This window comes from Melanotaenia boesemani, chromosome 10, assembly GCF_017639745.1.
Source record: "Melanotaenia boesemani isolate fMelBoe1 chromosome 10, fMelBoe1.pri, whole genome shotgun sequence".
Taxonomy (NCBI): domain Eukaryota; kingdom Metazoa; phylum Chordata; class Actinopteri; order Atheriniformes; family Melanotaeniidae; genus Melanotaenia; species Melanotaenia boesemani.
The window spans coordinates 18,103,505-18,124,078 of NC_055691.1; the positions used below are offsets into that span (position 1 = coordinate 18,103,505).

Below are 20,574 nucleotides of genomic sequence, written 5' to 3' on the forward strand. Positions count from 1 at the left end.
TCAATCACTGCCCATTGGCTTACAGGGATTTCGTGTTGATGCTATTTCTGCGTTGCCTGCGGCTGTAGTTTCAAGATTACAGACCGTCATAGCCCTGTCCTGCCGGCTTACCCATCACATGTATAAACAAATCTTTTCCTCTCTTCCTCTGATAACGACCTCTTGTTTTTCTTTGCCGAATCAGTTACGGTTGTTTTAAAACAACCAGTGTTTATATCCAGTTGCAAGCGTGTGATGCGCACTGTAAAGTAAAAAATAAGATAAGTAAGTGATACAGAAGAAAAAGTTGTGAAGTGTGGTTTCTCAGCTTCAGGTTGCTGCTGGGAAACAATGGTTTCCAGGAATGTACATCATCAATATCAGTGTGCCATCAACACAAATCAGAAATACGTATTTCTAAGATCAGAAAGTTACATAGTGCTACTTTAAAGTATGACTTGACAAATGAAATTAAATCACTCAAAAACTCCACAAAGTCTCAGTAAGCTACAAATGTCATTTTTATTATTACTTTAAATAATGTCTAAATAAAGGGACTAAAGACATGCTTGTGTGAATTCTTCCATTATCAAAAATATGGTGTGGATTGATGCTTGCAGTAGAAATGTACCCAGGGAGGGAGGCTGGTATCAAAGGGCGAGACCGTCGCCAAGACCCAACTTTATAATGAGTCCCTGCCATCACCTTGGACGGCGTTGCTCACAAAACAAAACAAAGAAGTGGTGGTGGGGGGGCAGTGATTTGTTTTTTTTCTTTTTACCAATTGTCACATTCAGAGGAAGAAAAAAAAAAAAAGATTTTCCTTCTATAAAAACTAGAAGACCTGGGTACATTTCTACTTTTCCCCATGTTTTTACAACAGAAATGAAAAAGCAAATACATAAAGGAACACACAAAGGGGGCAAAAAAACCAGCTCATATTCAACTCCCTTTGGTAAAAACGGTAATAAATGGTCTTGCATTTGTCTTTTTCATATACTAACTTTAGCCATTTATCACTAAAGTCCACAGTAAGCTTGGAAAGTATTACTAGCACAACAACACAGATCTGTCATAAAAAGTCTGAGACTATTTACAGTGTATTTACAACATGAGCGGCATGTGGACAGTCCTCCCAGGACGAGACGAGAGTATGTGTGTGTGTGTGTGTTTACAAGCTGGTGTATTGGCAGAGGGCATCTTAAAAAGGTTGACTTCCAGGGCGGCGAGGATTGTGTGTGTTAATAGAACTATATATAATATATATACACAACACATACACTGGAATACCTGTCAGTATCTGACATTCACGAGCTATACAATTTTACAGTCTGAGACCAAACAGTGTTGTGAGGCTATTTTTTTTCTTTTCTTACATTAGTTGTAACAGTGCTTTTTTACGTTAACCCGACAATACAGTTTGGGGCTCAGGCACAGTTTCTAATAATGCTGCCATGTGTTTTTGGAAAAGGAAACCAACCCGTTTCCGTCTAGTGATGATGCGTGATTGTGATTTGGCCGTAACGCAGGAATGTCGGAACCAGATCCCTCAGACGTGACCAAGCTTCCGCCGTATTTCCGATCTGGGAAACATTTTCCTCCTCCTAAATAAGTGCACTTGTCCACTGTAATTGTTTTCCATTAGTACTACAGAATAACACTTTCCCTGTAATCCCTGTGTGACTGGTTTCTACGGAGCTCTGATGGCTTCAGACGCGGTGGTCGGTAAAAAGCTAAACTGAAGCTCAGCTGTTGATAAAGTACAAAAAGCACCACTCTGCCTCTCACAGGTTCGCTGCCAGGCTCCATCGAACTGGCTCGAGGAAGTTTGTAATGTGGCTCCGAGTGCTGGTTAAGAGCTCAGACCTGCGACTGAAACGAGACCATTCCTAAGTTTTGGCACTGAGGCCCTGTGGAAAAAATGGGCCCAGCTAAAAACGCTGGTAAAAAAATCTGTAATCCTGCCGCCCTGGGTGCAACACATGGTAGCGACTAGCTTCATTGTGCTCCCATGTTGGCGTTAAAAACATGTTTAATAAGCCCTCATCCCTACCTCTATTCCTGACCCGTTTGGCTTCAAACCAAACGGCCCCCAGAAGTCAATCTGTTTCCCATTTTTCCACGTCGCTCCGGTCAGCTACGGTGCCTTGCTGGGTGAGCTGTATTTGACACGGTACTTGTTGATGTTCATGAAGTGGAGGACCTCTGGGTTGCGGGTGGTGGTGCAGGGCAGCAGGCCGTCACGTCCTTCGCCCATCAGCCACTTTGTAGTCTCGGCGCTCATGTCGCGGCTGACGTGCTCTTTGACCCACGCCTCCACCCAGGCTTGGAAGCGTTTGTGCAGTCGCGTGCTCACCCTCTCGTGTGACTGCGGAAAAACCAGAGAAGATGCTCGTTAAAATGATGCTGCGATTTAATCACTTTTTTATGTGTTTTTGAAATTGTGATTAAATGTATGCTTGTAAAAGACATACGGGAGAGATTATAAAAAACATACAAGGAAAAACAAAAGAAAAGAAAGAAAAAACAAACAAAAAAATTCCTACATTAGGAATTTTTTTATTCAACAAAGGATAAGCACGCTATATTTTTTAAGAGTGCATGGCGGTATCCAGGCGGTTTGGTTTGCAGTGTGAAAGCAAACCAGACCAAAGGATGATGCAACATTTCTCTGCCCAATCAGAGTCCCCCAGACTATCCTGGCGTTAACGTGCCTTCAGTCAAAGTGGTCTGACACACAATTCACTTTTATTCCTTAGTCTTGATTTAAACTTGATTAAAAAAATAGTCTTTTTGCAGATACTGTATTATCAAACAAACAAATAAAATACATTCATTCATTCATTCATTATCTGAACCGCTCAATCCATTACGGGTCGCGGGTGAGCTGGAGCCTATCCCAGCATTTTAACAGGTGAGAAGCAGGGTACACCCTGGACAGGGCCAAATAAAACAAATAAAATAGAACAAACAAATTGAATAGAAGAAGACTGACTATCTGCATTGAACTAAACTGAATCTTTCACTTATGCACATTAAACAAAAGTAAATATAGAAGCTTAAAGGGAACATATTATTAAGAAATACATCATAACAGTTTTAGGTGCATATTTTAGCATCTCAAGTGATACAAACTCAAAAAGGAAAAAATTAACTTTTTTTTTTTGTTTGTTTTGCTATTATCACCAGAATCTAATCAGCAGTTCTAAAGTCCAATCACACAAACTAAAACATCTGCATGTCTGCAACCTTCCAGCTGACAGCAGCCTGTAAATACCTGATGAGCTCGCATCAGGGCAGTGCGTCGATACATGTAGTCCTCAGACTTAAAGACGTAAACCATCTTGTAAGAGTTGAGCTTGAACATGCACTCCATCTTCTCCTTTTCCAGGGATTTCTTGCCTCCCTCGCAAGCTTCCTTGTCCATCTGCTCTCGGCCCTTCTGGTACTTCCTGATCCGCCTCAGGTTCCTGGTTGAGAATGCAGACGTGATTATAGCAGTCCCAAAGGACTTGTGTTTACTTTCTAAACTGACTCAAACATAGTTAAATGTATCAGACACCAGTGAGTTGTGGCTAATCTGATGTAAAAATCCTGGATGTGACAGGTTACCTGGGAAGAAACACGGGCTTCTGAGCGAGGTGCTCTCTCAACTCAGGAGTAGTAGAATCTGGGTTTAAGTAGCGTCCAACGTAATCAGACCAGCGCTGAGAACACAAAACAAGCACAAAAACCAAGATTACTGCACAGATGATGTGCATAAATACGACTACTGAACCAGTATTACCAAAAGGTTGGCAACAGGTCCTTACTAGTTATTTCCACTCCAGCTGGAAAAGTGGACCCTCTTACTAGACAAAATGTAAAAACAACGTCACTTTGCTGCTTATAAATGCCCTCAAATACAGTAAAAATGAAGGTAATAAACATGTTACTGAATATGAAAAAGGCCTGTAAACAGACTGGGAATTTAACACAGATTATTATGCTGGTTTTGGTCAGTTTAATACAACTTTCATTCCGACCGCTTACCATCTATTATACACGCTCCATTTGTATTTGTTTGTTTGTTCTGGATTACTCATTCAACAGATGCGAGTAGCGGCGGGTTTCAGGTGGACGCTTTCTTACCTCCACCTCCATGGGCTCGTCCGAGTTCTCTTCCTCTGTGTCCAGCAGCTCCACCGTGAGCTGCACCTGCCCTTTGTTTTTCAAAAACATCACCTGAGAACAAGACAAAGGTGTCAGAAAGAGAATGGAAAGATTTAGATTAAATAAAAAAAAATGGTAAAAACACAGTTGTGTTACATGGAACGTCCCAAGAATCACAGCAAGTTTTCATTAATTACCATTAAAAATACAGAAAACTGAGAAAATGTGACAAAAAATGTGAACTGAAGCTTACAAGTTTTTTCTCAGTTTTTATAAACAACTTCTTTTTCTGGCAAAATGAGCCAGTAACCAAATGAAAACTAAAATATGGAGAGAAAACAACTACAACAGCGTTTACTGACACTTTTGTTGAAGTGAAAAAGAAGAGATGAGATCCAACCAGATCTAATTTAAATGTGTGAAAAAGTGGGAAGATTTGGGAAGAGATCCAATCAGACTTAATAAAAAGAAAAAAATAAATGCTTTTGGGCTACGTGTTTATCTCAGAAGGCTAATTAGTAGTGATGTGCGGATGGATACTAAAATATCGATTCCTCCCATAATAAAACTGATTCTCAAACTAAATTCCATTTTGATGTCATACAGTGGAACGTTACTTATCTATCAGGACAGGTAGGAACTACTTATTTTTCCACCTGCACAGTTGTATGCAAAATAAGGCACGTCGTAGCTTTGCAGCAGCGGTGCTGCTCACTCACTGCAAGTCTGAAATGCAGTCGTGTGGAGATATTTCAGCCCCACAAACAGCAACAACGCGATGTATAGGAACAACACATTTGGAAATAAATCATAACCTAGAAGCAGAGGTGATCTGATGAGGAGAATAATGTGCTGCTAGGGCGAGACAGACCACATTCTGAGTCCTTTGGTGCTGCAGGTACAATCAAGGACTTTCCAGGTACTATTATGTAATATTACAGAGAGAGAAAATGTGAAGCTGTTGGCTCTGTGTAGCACTGTTTTAGGGAAAGTGATTTGATCTGCTTGGTAGGTTTCAGGTTTGAGTGCTGATGTTGCAGCACTTCCAGTTTTGTGCAAACGTGCAGTACTAAATACGGTTGAGATAAAAGTAAATAAATACAGAAATGCTACAATAAAAAGCTGCATGAGTTCAACTTGGGGGTCATGTGTTCCCGAGATCATCTCGTATCTAGTCAACAAGCCCCCATTTAGTCACATAAGATTACTGGCAGATTAGTTACATAAACCAGGTGCTATTAAAATATTTAGTACTGGGAATAAACCAGCCATTGAGATTTAAAAGGGGGAAAAAAAGACAAGATAGATATGTATTTAATAGATTAGATAATATCATCAATCAATCTCATTTGGATTAACTCTGATGGTTAATTGAAAATTTTTAAAGGTAGGGACAGGTGTACCAACTAAAACTGAAGGTCTCAATCCATTCAGTATAGATTACCGACCAGGTGAGGAGACAGGAAGTACAGAGGGAAGAAGAGAGGTAAAAGAAGGAGACAGAATAGATGGAGGACAGATTCGAGAGGAGATGAGATAGAGGGAGGGGTTTGGGTGAGACATAAGTTGATTCCATTTTAAACAGATTTTGGTCTGAGATGTGTAGGCAGTAATGAGTGGAGGACCTCGGTATTTCTAAATGTACAATTAGCTTCGAGGTTCTTTTAAGAGAAAGAGAAGAGCCGACATATGGACAGAATTTACAGATTGCTAAGAGAGAGCAAACTATTTGATCACTTCTAGTCTTTCCCAGCGACCTCGAATCCCTCTCGTATTCTTACCTTGAAGCAGTTCTCGTCAGACATGAGCTGCTCGGCTTTCCGCTGGTAGACGGTTTCTATTGAGCTCCTGGAGGCCTGTGTGGACATGGCTCCTCCACTGGCCCCGTTGGCGCTCTCTGCCAGGTAGAGGTCTGTCACCTGGACGCAGATCTCATCACTCACTATGTGCTGGAGCTGAAGAGGGGAGAAAGAGGCAGTGTTTGGATGGATCACTGGTAAGCTCTGTGAGATTTGCCTTTAGGTGAACGGATGAATACCTGCCGGACGATGCTTTGGATGAGCTTGTCCATGGTGAAGGCGATGTAAGCGTGGATGGTGAACATCTCCCTCAGCGAATCCTCATATTGAGATGCTTCCATGTTTCCATCCAGCAAATTCCTAACCATCTCCAAGAAGGCTGAGTAGTAATCTTCCACTTCTAAGTCCACTGGAGAGAAAAAAATCTTCATTTTCTGAAGGAAGAAAAGCAAACAAACAAGAAGAAAGTGTCCGTTGTTACTCACTGGGCTCCTTCAGTCTGAGCTGGATGGCTGGATTGTCGTTCTTCTCCCTCTTGAGCCCGAGGACTTCCTTCTCCCAGTCCCGTTCCCTGACCTCCTCCTCGATCTGCCGCTCCGCCTGCCCGTAGAGCCGCAGCAGACGCGAGCACAGCGTCTGGTGCAGCCGCAGGAAGATGTACCAGTTGTTGTTGACGTAGAAGAGGTTGTAGGCGTCGTCGCAGCCGCGCAGCTTCTGCGCCGCTGTGTTGCTGAACAGGAGCTTGGACTTGGAGGGGCTTCCGCTGCTCGGGACGCCATTGTGCTTTTTTGAAGCGCCCTCCTCCAGTTCCACCTCTTCTTCCTCTTCTTCCTCCTCCTCCACGTCCGACAGCTCGCCGCGCTGAGAGAACAGCATGTCAGGGATGAAGTGGTAGATGATCTGTTTGATCTTGTATTTGTCCTCCTTCTGAATGCTGGTCTGCCGCTTCACGTGGTGGATGATGAGCGCTGCTGCGTCCTCCAGGATCTGGCTGTCTTCATAGGACAGAGTCAAGTGGGGTCCTGTGAGAGTTGTGGCGTTCTCTTCAGATGCCTGCTCCTGGCGCTTAAAATAATATAAAAAAAAAGTTTTCTGACATTTTCTGACAAAGTCTTTTACATCAATAAAACTTTTCCTTCTTAATTAAAGTTTACCTCATCATAGATGCTTTCGATTTCATTTAACAAGGACTTGGATCGAAGCACTTTGGTGTCGTTCTGTTTGAAGTTAATGCCTTGGTGGTCCAGAGATTTGAGGTAATACTTCTCGTTCTGCTCCCTCCAAATTTTGTTGAAACCTCGCTGGGCTTCCCGCCACTCTTCCTCCTTCGTCTTTAATCTGGTTGGAAAGACAAGACAAAGTCAAAGAGGCTCACTTTTTCCACATAGTTGTGTCAGTGTGAGAACACCACACATCTTGTCTTAATCTCAACAAGGCAAACGGTTGATTGGTTTACCTTTTTAACACAATAGGAACAGCAACAGCAGGGTTTTTCTTCAGACCGTCGATGATGTCGGACGCTTTGTCTCCGTATATCCTCTGGATGGCTTTGCGATGTATGACTTCAGAGGAGCCGCCCAGCGTGTTGTCCAATCGAAACTTTGCTTGCTCCTCTGCAGACATGCGAGACAACTTCCGCTGCACCGTCTCCAGGACTCTCATGGTGGCCAAGTTGGTCTCCAAAACAACATCCAACTTTTTGGGGGGGAAAAGACAGACGGTTTATTGTCTTGTTTAAAGTTTACATACTAAAACTGTTTGGGGTGTTATTACAACAACGACAAAAAAAAAATAAAAAAAAATTAAAATAAATTGGAAAGCAAACCAACCATTTTTCCCTACTCACCTCAAAGCGTTCATCCTCACACCTGTAGATGTGCTCCTCATACTGAGTCTTCTTGGAGCTGACAAATGTGGAGTCCTCAGACCACGAAGGAAAGGACACCCAGGTGTCGTTCAAGACCTAAAAATAAACAGTCAAATTTCAGCTGTGTGTGTAAGTCTTTGAGGATTTACTGGTCAAAGAAGTGATTAAAAGTTTTACGTTTAAGTAAATATAAGAAGTTGTTTTCACATAAATGTTCACCAGTATCAACATCTACATGTTGGAGAGTTTATGTTGAGAATTTCTTATTTCCTCCTAATGATGGCACAGAGTATTTACTTTCCTCACCTCTTTACAAAGAGGAGTCCTGCCTGTACATTTGGGCTGCTGGTAGCTTTTGGGCAGAGCTCTGTAACTGGAGCCCAGTCTTTTACAGGAAGCATAATCAATCTCCATGGCGATGCCCTCAGTGGCTCGCTCCTTAGGGTAGGTTTCGATGTGGGACATTTCCCGATACCCCAGGAAGTTTTTGAACCAGTTGAACAGCTCAGGAAATTTTCTGTAAAACAGAAAAAAGTGAAACGATGGGATATAGAGTTGACTTCAGAAAGAAGAAGTTTTGCCCCATATTGTGGAAATAACAGGATACTCACCCCAAAAAGGGCAGCACCAGCTGCACCAGTTCAGCCCTGGAGATCACCTCCTGGTTAAAAATGACCAGGCAGCGCAAGAAGTTGTCATAAGCCTCCGCACTTCGCAAGGCTTTGCGAACCTGAAACAAGTTCAACAAATTAGAATTCAATAACTAAAGCTAAAACATAATCATCTGACAAGTACAGCCTCCCCTACATTACATATCAAGTGTTCTTTGTTGGCTGAAACCTTAAAATGTATAACTTATAGCAACAGGTGAAAAATAAGAGTTGAGTTTTTAGGGAATTAATTAAATTCAATTAAGGTCAAGAGGGATTTCCAGACTGACATTGGCCACCTCTAAAATCTGATTAGACATCCCAGTCAACACCTCAGGTGATTGACAGGTCGATGGAGGAGGAGAACAGAAACACATGCATGGATCACCAGCGTCGCTACACCACTAACATTTTAAAAGTTTCCTTTTTAGTCATCCTTTAAAAATATTGTTCCTGTGCAAAAACAGCTTTTAAAGTTATTAACCTGATGTTAGCATGAAGCTATGTACCAGAGCTAATCTAGTTATATGGCAGCACTAGATTAGTTTGAAGATAATGTGGGGAAAGCCATGACATACCTAGTTTTCAGGGAGTGTATTGATGGACTACACACCACCTTAGTTAACCAAGGTTGTCACACTGGATCTGAAAATAAACTATAAAGGCTGGTAGTTGATTTTAAAGTGAGCTACGGCATGAAAGTGTGGAGAAATATAGCATATATCCACTCTAGTGTTGTATAAGAATATGTTAGAATAAAGGAAAAAAGAAAATTTTGGACATTTATTTGAAAAAGAGTAAGAACACATTTCATGCTGAGACAGGCCCCAGCAGCCCAGACAGCTCCCAACATGATATTAATTTGTTTCACAGCAGTAGAGGCTCAACAACAGTCAGTACTGTCCTTTATGACTGAGTGCACATGTGCTAAATGTTAAATACAGCATTTAAAAAAAAGAAGGAAAAAATATCAACATTAAGCAGCTAAACCTGCTTGATGAACCCTGGATATATCAAGGCTGTGATCTTAAATTTTATGGTAACCTTCACAGCCGCAGTCTACTACAAATCCCTGCTGGGTAAATTCCCTTATCTCTCCCTCAGCCCTCATTAACAATACACTGCCTATAAAAAAAATTAAATAATATATATCATTCTTCATTGCTGTGGCATGTTTTTTAATAAACTCATGTAATACAACATTTATTTCCATTCAGTTTTGCATTCATTTTTCACCACTACTTCAGAGTCAAATCTTTATGCTCCCTGGCAAACCCAAAACTTTTCCCCCTGATAAGCTTCACACTGATAAGGGCTTTTTAAATGATAAACAGCTGTTCAGTCCCAAACCCTTGTGTTCCCTTTATATTGTGTGTGGAAATGTGTGTGGAAATTAAACATAGTTGTGAGTTCTACTGTTGTTTTTTTTAATGATTTGATTTCACCCAACAGTTAAGTGAACGCTGATTATGATCATCTGAGATTTTTTATCTGACCATATTTTTTTTTTCTTGAAGCTAATGGTTCCTTCCAGTTTATAACAATGTGTTGGCAACTTCTTAACCCAAGTTCTTAACCACTCACTGCAGGAGTTACGGTAAAATAACTTGTTGCCAGCTAAAACACTGTCATCCATGCAGTAATTATTATCCAGTGGGAGACTCTTATCTATTGCTTAGTTAAAAGCAGGTGTTTTTCTTTTTTGTTGGATGGGAAGTGTATAAAAAAAAAAACACAGAACAGACTCACCTTCTCAAAGAACAGAGATTCTGTGCCGACTCCGTGCTTGCTGGGGTCTGCCACTGAGGAATCTTTCAAATTCAGGAACTTGGGCTTCTTCTACAGTGTTCACCGGAACAGAAAGAAAGAGACACAGTGGATGTGAAGCATTGAGATAAAAAGGAAACTGTTTGACTACAAAAGTGCATAACAAGTGACCAAGTATTTTATATAGGCATTTATTTTATTTTATTCTATTATTTTATTTATTGTTCTTTTATAGTATTTTTTTTAAAAAGATTTTTATGTCCTGGGCTTAGAGGAGACGAGTATCCACTTTCTTTTGTGCATTTGTATTGTCCTTTTGTACGAAGCATGGCCTCTCTTATTGCAAATCCAATCTACCTTCGAGTATCAATACCTGAAACCTGTACGAACCTTGACGGGAGGTGTGGTCCCTGGAGTGGGGTGGCGACGGATCTGGCAGCCGTTCTGATTTGGCCTCTGTTTGTTGTTGAGCTGCAGCTTTTTGGTGGTGACACCGTGATCATGGTCGGCCTTCTCAGCAGTGGTTTTATGCAACAGCTGTGGAGAAAACGAAACAATGATTCAGACCTGTGGATTCAGTCTCCAAACACAGATAACAGGAGGACAACTGCTATGCTGTAATTCGTTGTAGGACCCTGGTTAAAGCATACAGCACTTATTTGTCCTTATTGTCAGTTGAAAGTCTTGACAGAGTGACACATCTTTCACATCATGCTGCCAGAATCCCAAACACTGAAGCAAAGTAGATTACATCTGAAAGTAACAGAATTATTATAAAGTCTCTTCCTACCACTGAGCTGTTGGCGTCAGGGAGAAACTGTCCAAACTCTGAAAGCAGGTCCTCTTGGTTCTTGAAGAGCCTGGCCACCTGCGCGTACACTTCCTGTTCTGTCAGAGCCGGCGTGTAGTTCCCTCCGGCCTCCTTGGCATTGCGCTGCTCCTTCTGCAGCAAACAAATACAAGATGCAGAGATTAATCCTGACTACCAGACAAAGTGGTGATAAATCAGGAAAATATGGACATTTTAGAGCTACACAAACACAGATTAATTGCTTCTAGTTGGGAGTCACCTACCTGGTACGTGTGGAGAATCTCTAGGAATGCTTTATAGATGTCTGGCTGGCCCTGGAAGCGGTTCTTGATTTTGTTCACATAGTTGATGGCGTGGTTGAACTCCACAGGCTGGTTGTTCTGCATGGGTGGGCCGGAGGGGGTCCCGCTAAGCGGCGGGTGGAGCTGCACGGGCGGGGAGCGAGGAGAGGTGTACGCAGGGATGGACGGATTGCTCTGGCTGCTTGGTGTTAAAGCCTGGGGTTGAGGAGGCTGAAACATGAAAGGGGCTTATTAAAACACACACAAAGAGTACTTAAATCTTGGTTTAGACCCCAGTGATCTATCCCTCCACCCTCACCTTGCTTATCTTAGCCGGGGTGGGCTGTGTCAGAAGGGCTGGAGCTGTTGTTGTTGCAGCAGATGGGAGCTGGGGCTGATGCTGGGTAGCTGCTCCTGTTATGGGGATGTTCTGGACTGAAATGCCATGTGGGGTGATGTGGTGGATCTGACCGGGTGTTGTCACATTGACCAGGTCATTCGTCTGGACCTCGATCTTGTAGCCCGGTGGAAGGAAAGTGTTGAAGCCCATGATGAGGTCAGGATGGCCTTTGAAGAGCTGCGACACTCGGCTGATCACCCCGGGAGTGTCAATGCTTTAAAAAAAAAAAAAAAAAAAAATCAGAACACCAAAACACAAGGACAGAACTAAAATATTTCTATTCCTTATCAGTCAACATATGTTTTAACTTTCTGTGATCTCACCTTTGGGACTTGAACTCTTTCATTATATCTAAAAAGTCATTGTAGACCTGAGGCTGGTTGCCAAACTGTAGCTTCACTTGATCCAAGTAAGACAAAGCATCTTCCACCTAATGAAGAAAGAAGAGGGTAAAATCAACTCCAACTCCAAATCCATTTAAATCCCTTTTTTGGCAGCAGAGCTCTGATTCAGATATTAGAAACCATTTTAGGTAGCTCGCACAAGTGCCCTGCAGCTCTAAAATTTTCCAGATATATTCCAGAGGAGGCTGAACATGAGAGCCCAAACATCTGTTTAATTTGCTGCAGACTTTTGGTGTTGATTTTCCAGTCGCCTGCAGAAACTTAGCGAGAAAACCAACATGTGAATACTCCAAGTACAGTAATCCTCTTTAGCTGTTACAGCAAGTACATGTGTGTGTGTATGTGTGCATTTGCTGAAATGCATGTTGCTCTCTACTCTCTTCTCATTGGACAAGCCCATATACATGTGCAACAATGTGATCTCTAAAGTGTACATTTTGCATTATGTCCATAAACATTACAAGTATTGAGAACGCATGTCCAGGAGAGAGTCTGGACCCATTTTTCTGCACATTCACTGGTGTTGATGTATGAAAATGGGTTAAGGATTCAAAAGATTCTACAATTAGATGGATTACGGAGTTATAGCTACAAATAAAGGTACCACAAGAGTATCTGCAACATCACAGACCCTTCATCCTAAATGCTGTCAGACTTTTAACACCATCATTGCATGAAAGCAGTTACAGCTCTCTTGTTTTATGCACATGCTTCTTGTGGTACATTTTTGTATCCTTATACATAATAAAACACAATGTGTGTATGTATATTATTTAAACTTGGATCTGCTATAAAAAGTTTGATTCCAAAAGAGTTTTTAGCTGAAAACTTTTCCTTGTTCATTGCTTTAGGTAGTTGCCTTTTTTTGTTACTCTTGAATGATTCAAAGGTTAGTGTTAAGTGATTTAAAGAAGAAAAGTCAGGTCCAAGGACTGAAAAAGAGTGGAAAAGCAGCCGATGTCCAAAGAACAACTTTGAAAGACTTTCAGACAGCCTGGACAAGTACAACTCAAGATCACTAAACAGATGAGAACTTTGTTTTTTTGGAAGCAAAATTTAAAGAAATTAAAGGTGGCTCAAGACTTTAGCAGACAATTGTATGCCCATGATTTGCCAAAACAGCTCAAACAACATGTGCATGTTTACCCCTGACATGGGAAGTAAAACATGTGCTTATTGACCTTAAGTCTCTGGAACTGCTGGTGGCCTTGTGCAGAAGCCTGCGGAGCCGCTGTATGGCTGTGGCCCGGCATCACGGAGGACCCGTGGGACTGAACTGCTGGGCTGTGGTGGTGTGAGCCTGTGTGGACGGCTGGGCTCGGAGAGTGCCCGTGCCCGCCGCTGTTCTGGGCCACGGTGGGGACCTGAGAAAGCAGAGGTGTTTCATTAAAATGATTTGACTGCTGGCACTGTTATCCTGTCATAAAATCAGCAATCAGCACACAGAGTGAGAGCACAGCAAGTCATCTCGATACAAAGTGAGACTTACTTAAAAATAGAAAAACAGAGCTTCGGTCTGTAAATCTTAGCAACTCAATGTACTGACAGGGGTGTTAACAAAAATCTGAGCTGAGAAACAAAAAAACAACTTGTTTTTAGCACAAAAAAACCCATCAAATGCTTAAAAGCAAATCTGCTGTAGACAAAAAAGACTGTACCGTACCTGATATCCCTGCGGGACGGAGTACTGGACACCTGCTGTGGGCTGCATGTTGTCAGACACAGCTTCATACACAGCCGGAGCTGGAGCAGGGGCCAGGACCCGATGCTGGAAAGCCTCGGCGTTGCCAGCAAGACGCCGTTGCGGGGGCCCGAAAACCGTATCCTGATCCTCCAGACGTCGCTTCATTCTGTACTCATGCTTGTGAGAGCTGTGAGACCTGGGGACAAAGAGCAGCATGTGGACAAAAGTTGGGTCCAGTTATTAAAATCTATCAAATCAGCCCCATTTGGTCTTATTGATTCTTTTTGGGTAAATAAATATGTGGCAATATTCTTTTGCTTTCACTCTTAGTCAGTTTAACAGTTTAGCCAAGACAGAAAATGACTACATGGTCATTAAGACATCCAAAGATTTTAGTAGCTCAAAGGAGCCAATGAGTTTACAAAGGGTCAACTATCTGGAACCGCTGTGATTTACTAACAAGTGATAATGCGTGTGAGTTTATTTTGTGTTACAGTTATGGACATTTTTATTTCAGCTCCATGAAACAACTTCAAACATCTGATTAAACTTTTGCTGAAACTTAACGTCAGAAGAGAAATTAACATGTTGGTCAGTTTTAAACTTATTGCATCTTTGTGCCATCCAGTTGGTTAAGCAAAAATATTTATTACTGTCATTCTTCTTGTCTACATAATAAAGTCTGAGATTTTATTCAAGTCATGTAAATGAGAAAAATCACAACAGACTTTGTGTCACAGCTGATTATAACCGATCATAACAGCAACCCCCACTTAAATAGGCAAAAACAACTATTAGCCGTAATTTTTGCCCAAAATGCTTGAGCTCTGCACAAAACAATATTGTGGTGCAGATCTCTCATGTATCAAAATGGTAACACGTTCTGAATGTGCAGCTTGCTGTTTCCGTAGCCAATGAGACGCAGGCAGCCTACGTCACCGCTGCAACAAACAGGTGCTGTGGGAACGTGGGAGTCCGTCTGCCATTCACAACTTCCTCCAGACAGCAACTACCTAAAGGCGTTTGAATGAATGGCGTTTGTCTGTTACAAAGCTACAAGACTAACCGCTGAGAATAAACACAGCGTCAAAACCCCGAATGTCCAGTCAAAGTGTCACAATGACAGACTGAAGTGGTCCGTGTGCAGCTAACGCTCTGGCTCCAAAAACAGCGGAGCTCCACTGAACCGTCCAACTAAAAAAAAAAAAAAAAAAATCTCGTTCCGTACAGATACAGCTGAAGAAAAGCAGACTGCGGCATTACGAGATATGCCAACTTCAATCCCTGCAGTAACGTTTTGGTCGACTGTGTGAAACCAGCTATGTCTGCTACATGCTATTAGCCGACAACACCAATTCACCATCCCCGTTTATGGCCTAGCAACACAAGCATCGACCTCGAGTTACAGCACGTCGCTATCCACACGCCCGCCATTTAGAGCGTGGCGCAGGAGTTCAGCAAAATACACTCCTTTTCTTTCAGGTAAGCGCAGAAAGTAACAGACTTGCTAACTGTCTCACTGAATATTAAGTATAAGGTAGATCGTGCTGTTTATTTCTACAACTTCACCGAGAACTTGTTTTGCCACCATGGGTTTTGAGGAGCCAGTTAGCTGCTAGCTAATGTAAACAACATGGGTAGCCCGACAAGGAGCACCGTCCTGAGCGGGGATGGAAGCACATGCAGGTAACTGTAAGCGATCTGGTTCGTTGGTGATAAAACATGTATAACTATATAAAGAATTAACTATTGATTATTTAGACTACGTCTGTTAGGTCTATTTGATTGTGAATAACATGTAAAGAGACGCCAATCTCCTGTATGTTTTACGCTTCAACCGTCTGCTAACAGTGGAAAGCTAACTATATAGCAGCATTAGCTTACTGAATGAATTCAGCTGGAACTCACCCCTCTCCCAAACAGCAAGAAGTTCGCGGATGATTATTTTATAATCCGTTATGTGTGGATTAATCGTCACACCTCTGACTAGAAAAGTAACGATTGCGACGTATATGTGAAAAGCAAATTGTAAGTGGCTTGTGGCTTAAAATAAACAATTCAAGCAGTGGCTGCAAAGTGAAAATCTCCCCGAGAGGAAAACAATCTCCGTCGGTTAGCTGTACAGGTAGGCGGAGTTCAAAAAAATGGGTCCGCCCTGGGATACACGCTATTGGTCAGTTTTTTCAGAGGATTCGTGCAGAGGCGGGGCGACGATTTGTGTTGTTAACTCGAGCTGTCAATCAAGGATTTTGTTTAACCGTAACCGAGCACACCCCCCTCGGTACTTGAAGCACAATGCCTTCACTGAGTCGAGCTTATATTATAAATGGGGAAAAATGAACGTCTCTGTAGTCCTAACTCTACTAGTGACAGACATGACGGCGTTTAAGCAGTTGTACAAATAACCAAATTTACTTCATAAAGGAGTTCGTTTTTAATGTAAACTATAAATGTGATTTTTGTGTGGAAAAACATCTCTCTCTCTCTATATATATATATTAAAATGTCCATATTAACTTTAAAATACAAATTGTTTCTATTTTTAAGAAAATAAATTAAAATATTAGTGCTCCTAATCGCTGCTGTTAATTTTCCAGTAGATGTGAAACACACAGCCAGCTAATGATAAAAACTTAATAGTACTGTGGAATATTACTATTCCAGTAAAAGATAATAGACATTGCTGACTGGGATTTGCACACACTATATGCAACAAACAGGAACTTTAGCCCAGCATAGATTGTGAGCCAGCCACAGGTGGACAGCTCTCAGTACAGGTGTGAATGTACCCAGGATGCATATGTGCAAGTGTTCTTGGCCGAACATGGCCTCATTCTTTTCAGCAACCTATATACTGAAGTCCCACAAATCATAAAGTGTCTTTTGAATAAAGCTGCTTGCTGATAGATAAAGCACCAAGACTGAAGTAACTGGGGTTGGTTTATGTTATGAATTGAGGTGGTGATAATCTCTTTTGCAGTTGGATACAAGTTTACAAATTTATGCCTAAGACACATTGTACTTTCAGCTATCTTTTATATACATTTGTAATTCTAAGATGGTTTGAAGTTTTAATTTTGAGATGTTGACTACATGTTTTTGTCCCTGTAACTTTCACTGCCTGGCCTAAAAGAAAAGTCTTCACCTGATTTGAAAGAATCTGAAGTTGCATCAGAAGCTCAGAACTAGGTGACCAGTCTCTATAGAATTACCTCTAATGGCACAGGAACATTTAAGTAGTCATGATTTACCAAGTTAGCTCATGTCCAGTTTCAGTCCTTGAAGGCCATAGTCCTGCAGATTGAGATGTTTCTGCTTCATCAAATCTTACTCGGATTGATGTCATTACTAGGCTTGAGGAAAACTTCGCAGCAAGCTGTTGAGGAGATCCATTTAATTTGAATCAGAAATTTCTAAAATCTGCAGGACTGGACACCATTGAGAATGTGGAATGTGCTAGGACTATATTAATCACTTTTTTCAATCATGAAAATCATGGCCAAAAAAAAAAAAAAAAGAGAAAAGTAATTCTGGAAGAGAATTAACATGGCATTGCATAAGCTTCATTTAACAAATCAAAGGTGAAAGTGGGCTGTAAACTAAACGAAAGGTGGTACAATAAAATGAGTGTGACTTTTGAGAATTGCTGGGACAGGCTCCAGCTTCCCCACACCAGAATTGGAATAAGCGGTAAAAAAAAAAGAATAAATGAATTAAATGATTTTTGATAATTAATTTATTGTCGGGCTGTATAGATCACCGTAACTGTTTGAACTCTGCAGTTTCCCATTGCTTTTCAGAAAGTGATCTCTTCATTCATCTACCCAATGGATGCACTGAAATCTAACTACATAATTGGCTACTTCCTGGAGTCTGGCGACATGTGACTGTGTAAGGAGGGAGCCTGCCTTTGCACTCTGAGAGGCCCCGCCCAGGAGGCGCTTCGTCCAATCAGCGCACAGAACCGCCATTACAAATCCCCCAAAAGGTGGAACTTCTAAAATAAACCATCGCCCACGACAGGCGGAGCTGCAACACCAGCCCGGGATTTCTCCTTCCAGCCCAGGCAGAGGAATCAGCAGTGTCTGTAGGTTGCAGCACATGCACACCTCGTCTATTCCAACAGTTTTTTTTGTCCCCGTCATTGTCAGAATATCGGCGCTCCACACCAAAACCAGAAAGAGACCAAACACACACCTGCTGCAAAATCCCACAAATGTGGAATAATGAAGTATTTTTTAAAGTCATTCGTCAACTTAGACGCAAAACAGAGCATGCAACAAAACGCACTGCGGGCTGTGGAAACACCCCCCAAGACAACACCGAGTAACTGTGCGTCGGACGAGTCCTGCTGCACTCTCCAAACAAAAGGGTTCGCGGCACCAAAGCGCATCGACTGCTCCATTGAAGCTTTTACCCGATATCTATATTTTTACGAGAACCGGTGGACGCAGAAAAGCGAGACTCGACAAGCGAGTACGGACCTCTTTTTCTGGGCGGCAAGAGCCGAGCCAGTTGCCCTTACTAAACAATGCCAAAGTCAAACGAAACGGAACTACGGCGTCGCTGTATGGAAAAGGAACCATACCATTCCTCGCTTTTCCACTGAAAACGCTAAACTGTTTTCTTTTATTACCCCCCCAGAGAGAGGACCATCGAGCTATAAAGGCGTAATATGCTTTGTTTACTTGAGTAGTCGGGGGTAAAATGTCTAACCTATCTCACCACAACAACTCCCCCTCCCACCCCCTTTCCTCACCACCCCTCGTACCATTTGCAAACAAGCGTTAGATTCTCGCATAGCCCAACAGACGACAGCGTTTCTACTTGCAGACAGCCGTACGCCTCGACTAGTCCCCCTACAGCCCCGAGAGATTGTTTACTAGCCGACATAATGACGTGCTGCAGATCTGACCATCCACCACGTTCTGTTTCCACCGTGTACGAGCATTAAAAAGCACCCCTTTCATTTCATTTACGACCACAAAATGCGTGACTGACGACCGTCCGCCTTCAGGTTTTACACAATCGTCGTTATTCTTTTTTTAATGCAGCAAAAGTATTAATATTATTTAGTTTAAGCAGCTGTTACATACCCAGGAAAAAGACTCCTTACTCCGGATTCGTGTTTGTAACAAAATAGTTGGAGACGCCCCCCTCCGCTGGCATTGGCCCATACCACAGTACACGTCACTTTGTTTTGAACATGACCCGCTAAAACCGAGACAGTGAACGCAACATCTGCTCCAGCCTCCGTCTGCAGAAGCTACAACATGGAGCTTCATTTAAACTCTTCTTCTTTACATGGGTGGAAATCCAATTTTGGCGGAGATGGAAAGAAACGAGGCAGAAGTCCTTGTGCTTTAGTTTACTTTTGAAGGTTAAGATAAACCATATTTAATGTTGTTTTTCAAAATAACCAGAAACAATGCTGAAAGTAGATGACTGCATTAGAACTTACAGCTTTATTCTTTTAATGTTGCAGCTCATGCTGCAGCTGATTGTTTTGTGGATTATTTATTCAAATTGCCCACTAATAAATGATTTGCTTTTACAAAAGAAAGAAAAATGGGATGGATTTAAGAAATCCCTCAAATTAGACTCTTCATAGCAGCAGATCAATATATTAAGAATGACCACAGAATTTAAAACGCATTAACAGAGCTGGATAATGTATCCAGAAAAAAAGGTGTACAATTTATAAACATCTTTAGTGATGAAAACAAAAAGCATATATTCACTATTCACAAAAGTAAAAGAAATTCATCTTTATGTATGATGTCAACATGCACATAAAATACACTTTGACCTTTTATTGGTAAATGTAATTTGATTTTCTCTTAACTTGCACATGTACAACCATTCAATGTTAAAGTAATTATTGCACAATATGCAACTCTAACAAGTCCACAAAAAAAAACAAAAACAAGAAAAAAAAACATGTATTAACCATGACTCCAGCACTAAATGCGCTGCTTCAATGACAGTTTATATTGAAACAGTCCTCTTCATCATACTGTTCATATTTTGGCATCGTCAAACCAAGACAACGCCTACAAGTTATTGAGACGTTGACATTTAATGTTGTGGTAAACTCACCACTATTGGTAGATTTGTTATAGATGAAAATGACCACTGCACGATTCCACTTCAGTGTCCTACAATCGTGATGTAATATAAGTGTAGCATGAAGCTTTTACATTTTCTGTAAATTTCACCTGAAAGTTGAATATCCCTAATATACTTTTTTTGTGGATAGTGTATGTATAGTGTGAATTGAGTAGTTTTAAACCAAAGACCAGATGGAACATTTTACTCAAATGATTGAGTTGAGCTATTCACAAATAAACATAAAAGGAAAAAAAAACTTTTAAGGATAAAGGTTCTAAATATTAAATGTCAAATTTTCAGTTCTGTTTTGCAGAAGTTTTTGTGCTGCGTCAGTTTACTTCTTACTGGTGATCTTGAGTAACAGATATCCAGCCTTATTGAAGGTCTTTAAATAACTTTTCTCTTTTTGCACATAGGCTGTCCTTTAATGCCTAGGCTACTATTTTATTTGCCTAAATCTCCTCCTCACTCATCTTTATCACTATATATGATACCATGATCTTCCCAATAGTCACTTTTTCTGATACTATCAAGTCCGACATTTTATCCAAAAATTATTCCTGCTCTTCCCCAACCATCCCACAGTCAGTGATGGATCAGGTCCTTTCTGTGAATCCAGACCAGAAAAGCTCAGTCTCAACACTGTATAATAAGATCAGTCTCTTTAAT

General features: G+C 41.4%; 1 protein-coding gene and 1 long non-coding RNA gene across 5 annotated transcripts; one reads left to right on the top strand and one right to left on the bottom strand.

Annotated features, from left to right (window-relative positions):
* Positions 1-482: 482 nt before the first annotated feature.
* sin3aa (SIN3 transcription regulator family member Aa) lies at positions 483-19,048 on the bottom strand. 4 transcript variants are annotated; one of them, XM_041996791.1, is made up of 21 exons: positions 18,891-19,048; positions 13,774-13,990; positions 13,292-13,474; positions 12,030-12,136; positions 11,626-11,920; positions 11,289-11,537; positions 11,005-11,157; positions 10,605-10,751; positions 10,197-10,286; positions 8,409-8,527; positions 8,104-8,314; positions 7,777-7,893; positions 7,387-7,625; positions 7,085-7,268; positions 6,416-6,995; positions 6,170-6,339; positions 5,913-6,086; positions 4,111-4,203; positions 3,592-3,686; positions 3,257-3,449; positions 483-2,347 (listed from the first exon to the last, which is right to left on the bottom strand). In XM_041996791.1, exons 2-21 carry the CDS (start codon positions 13,957-13,959, stop codon positions 2,117-2,119), a joined length of 3,816 nt encoding a protein of 1,271 aa, XP_041852725.1. In that variant the 5' UTR covers positions 13,960-13,990; positions 18,891-19,048; the 3' UTR covers positions 483-2,116. The 4 variants fall into 4 exon arrangements, 3 of the variants coding, with proteins under 3 accessions (XP_041852725.1, XP_041852724.1, XP_041852726.1); XM_041996790.1 differs by lacking the exon at positions 18,891-19,048 and adding an exon at positions 15,703-15,932; XM_041996792.1 differs by lacking the exons at positions 483-2,347; positions 3,257-3,449; positions 18,891-19,048 and adding exons at positions 3,792-3,830; positions 15,703-15,940 and having other exon boundaries at positions 3,597-3,686.
* LOC121647410 lies at positions 14,174-17,832 on the top strand. Its single transcript, XR_006011842.1, has 2 exons — positions 14,174-15,276; positions 17,595-17,832. It is a non-coding gene; the product is annotated as an uncharacterized LOC121647410 (long non-coding RNA).
* Positions 19,049-20,574: the final 1,526 nt, after the last annotated feature.

What these genes read in the sequence shown, in the direction of transcription:
- sin3aa (XM_041996791.1), bottom strand. Translation starts at nt 13,959, where the DNA reads ATGAAGCGACGTCTGGAGGATCAGGATACGGTTTTCGGGCCCCCGCAA. An exon ending in TCGAAAGCATCTATGATGAG is followed by an intron (nt 6,996 to 7,084) that starts GTAAACTTTAAT and finishes TATTATTTTAAG; the next exon opens with CGCCAGGAGCAGGCATCTGA. An exon ending in ACGAGCCCATGGAGGTGGAG is followed by an intron (nt 3,687 to 4,110) that starts GTAAGAAAGCGT and finishes TTGTGTTCTCAG; the next exon opens with CGCTGGTCTGATTACGTTGG.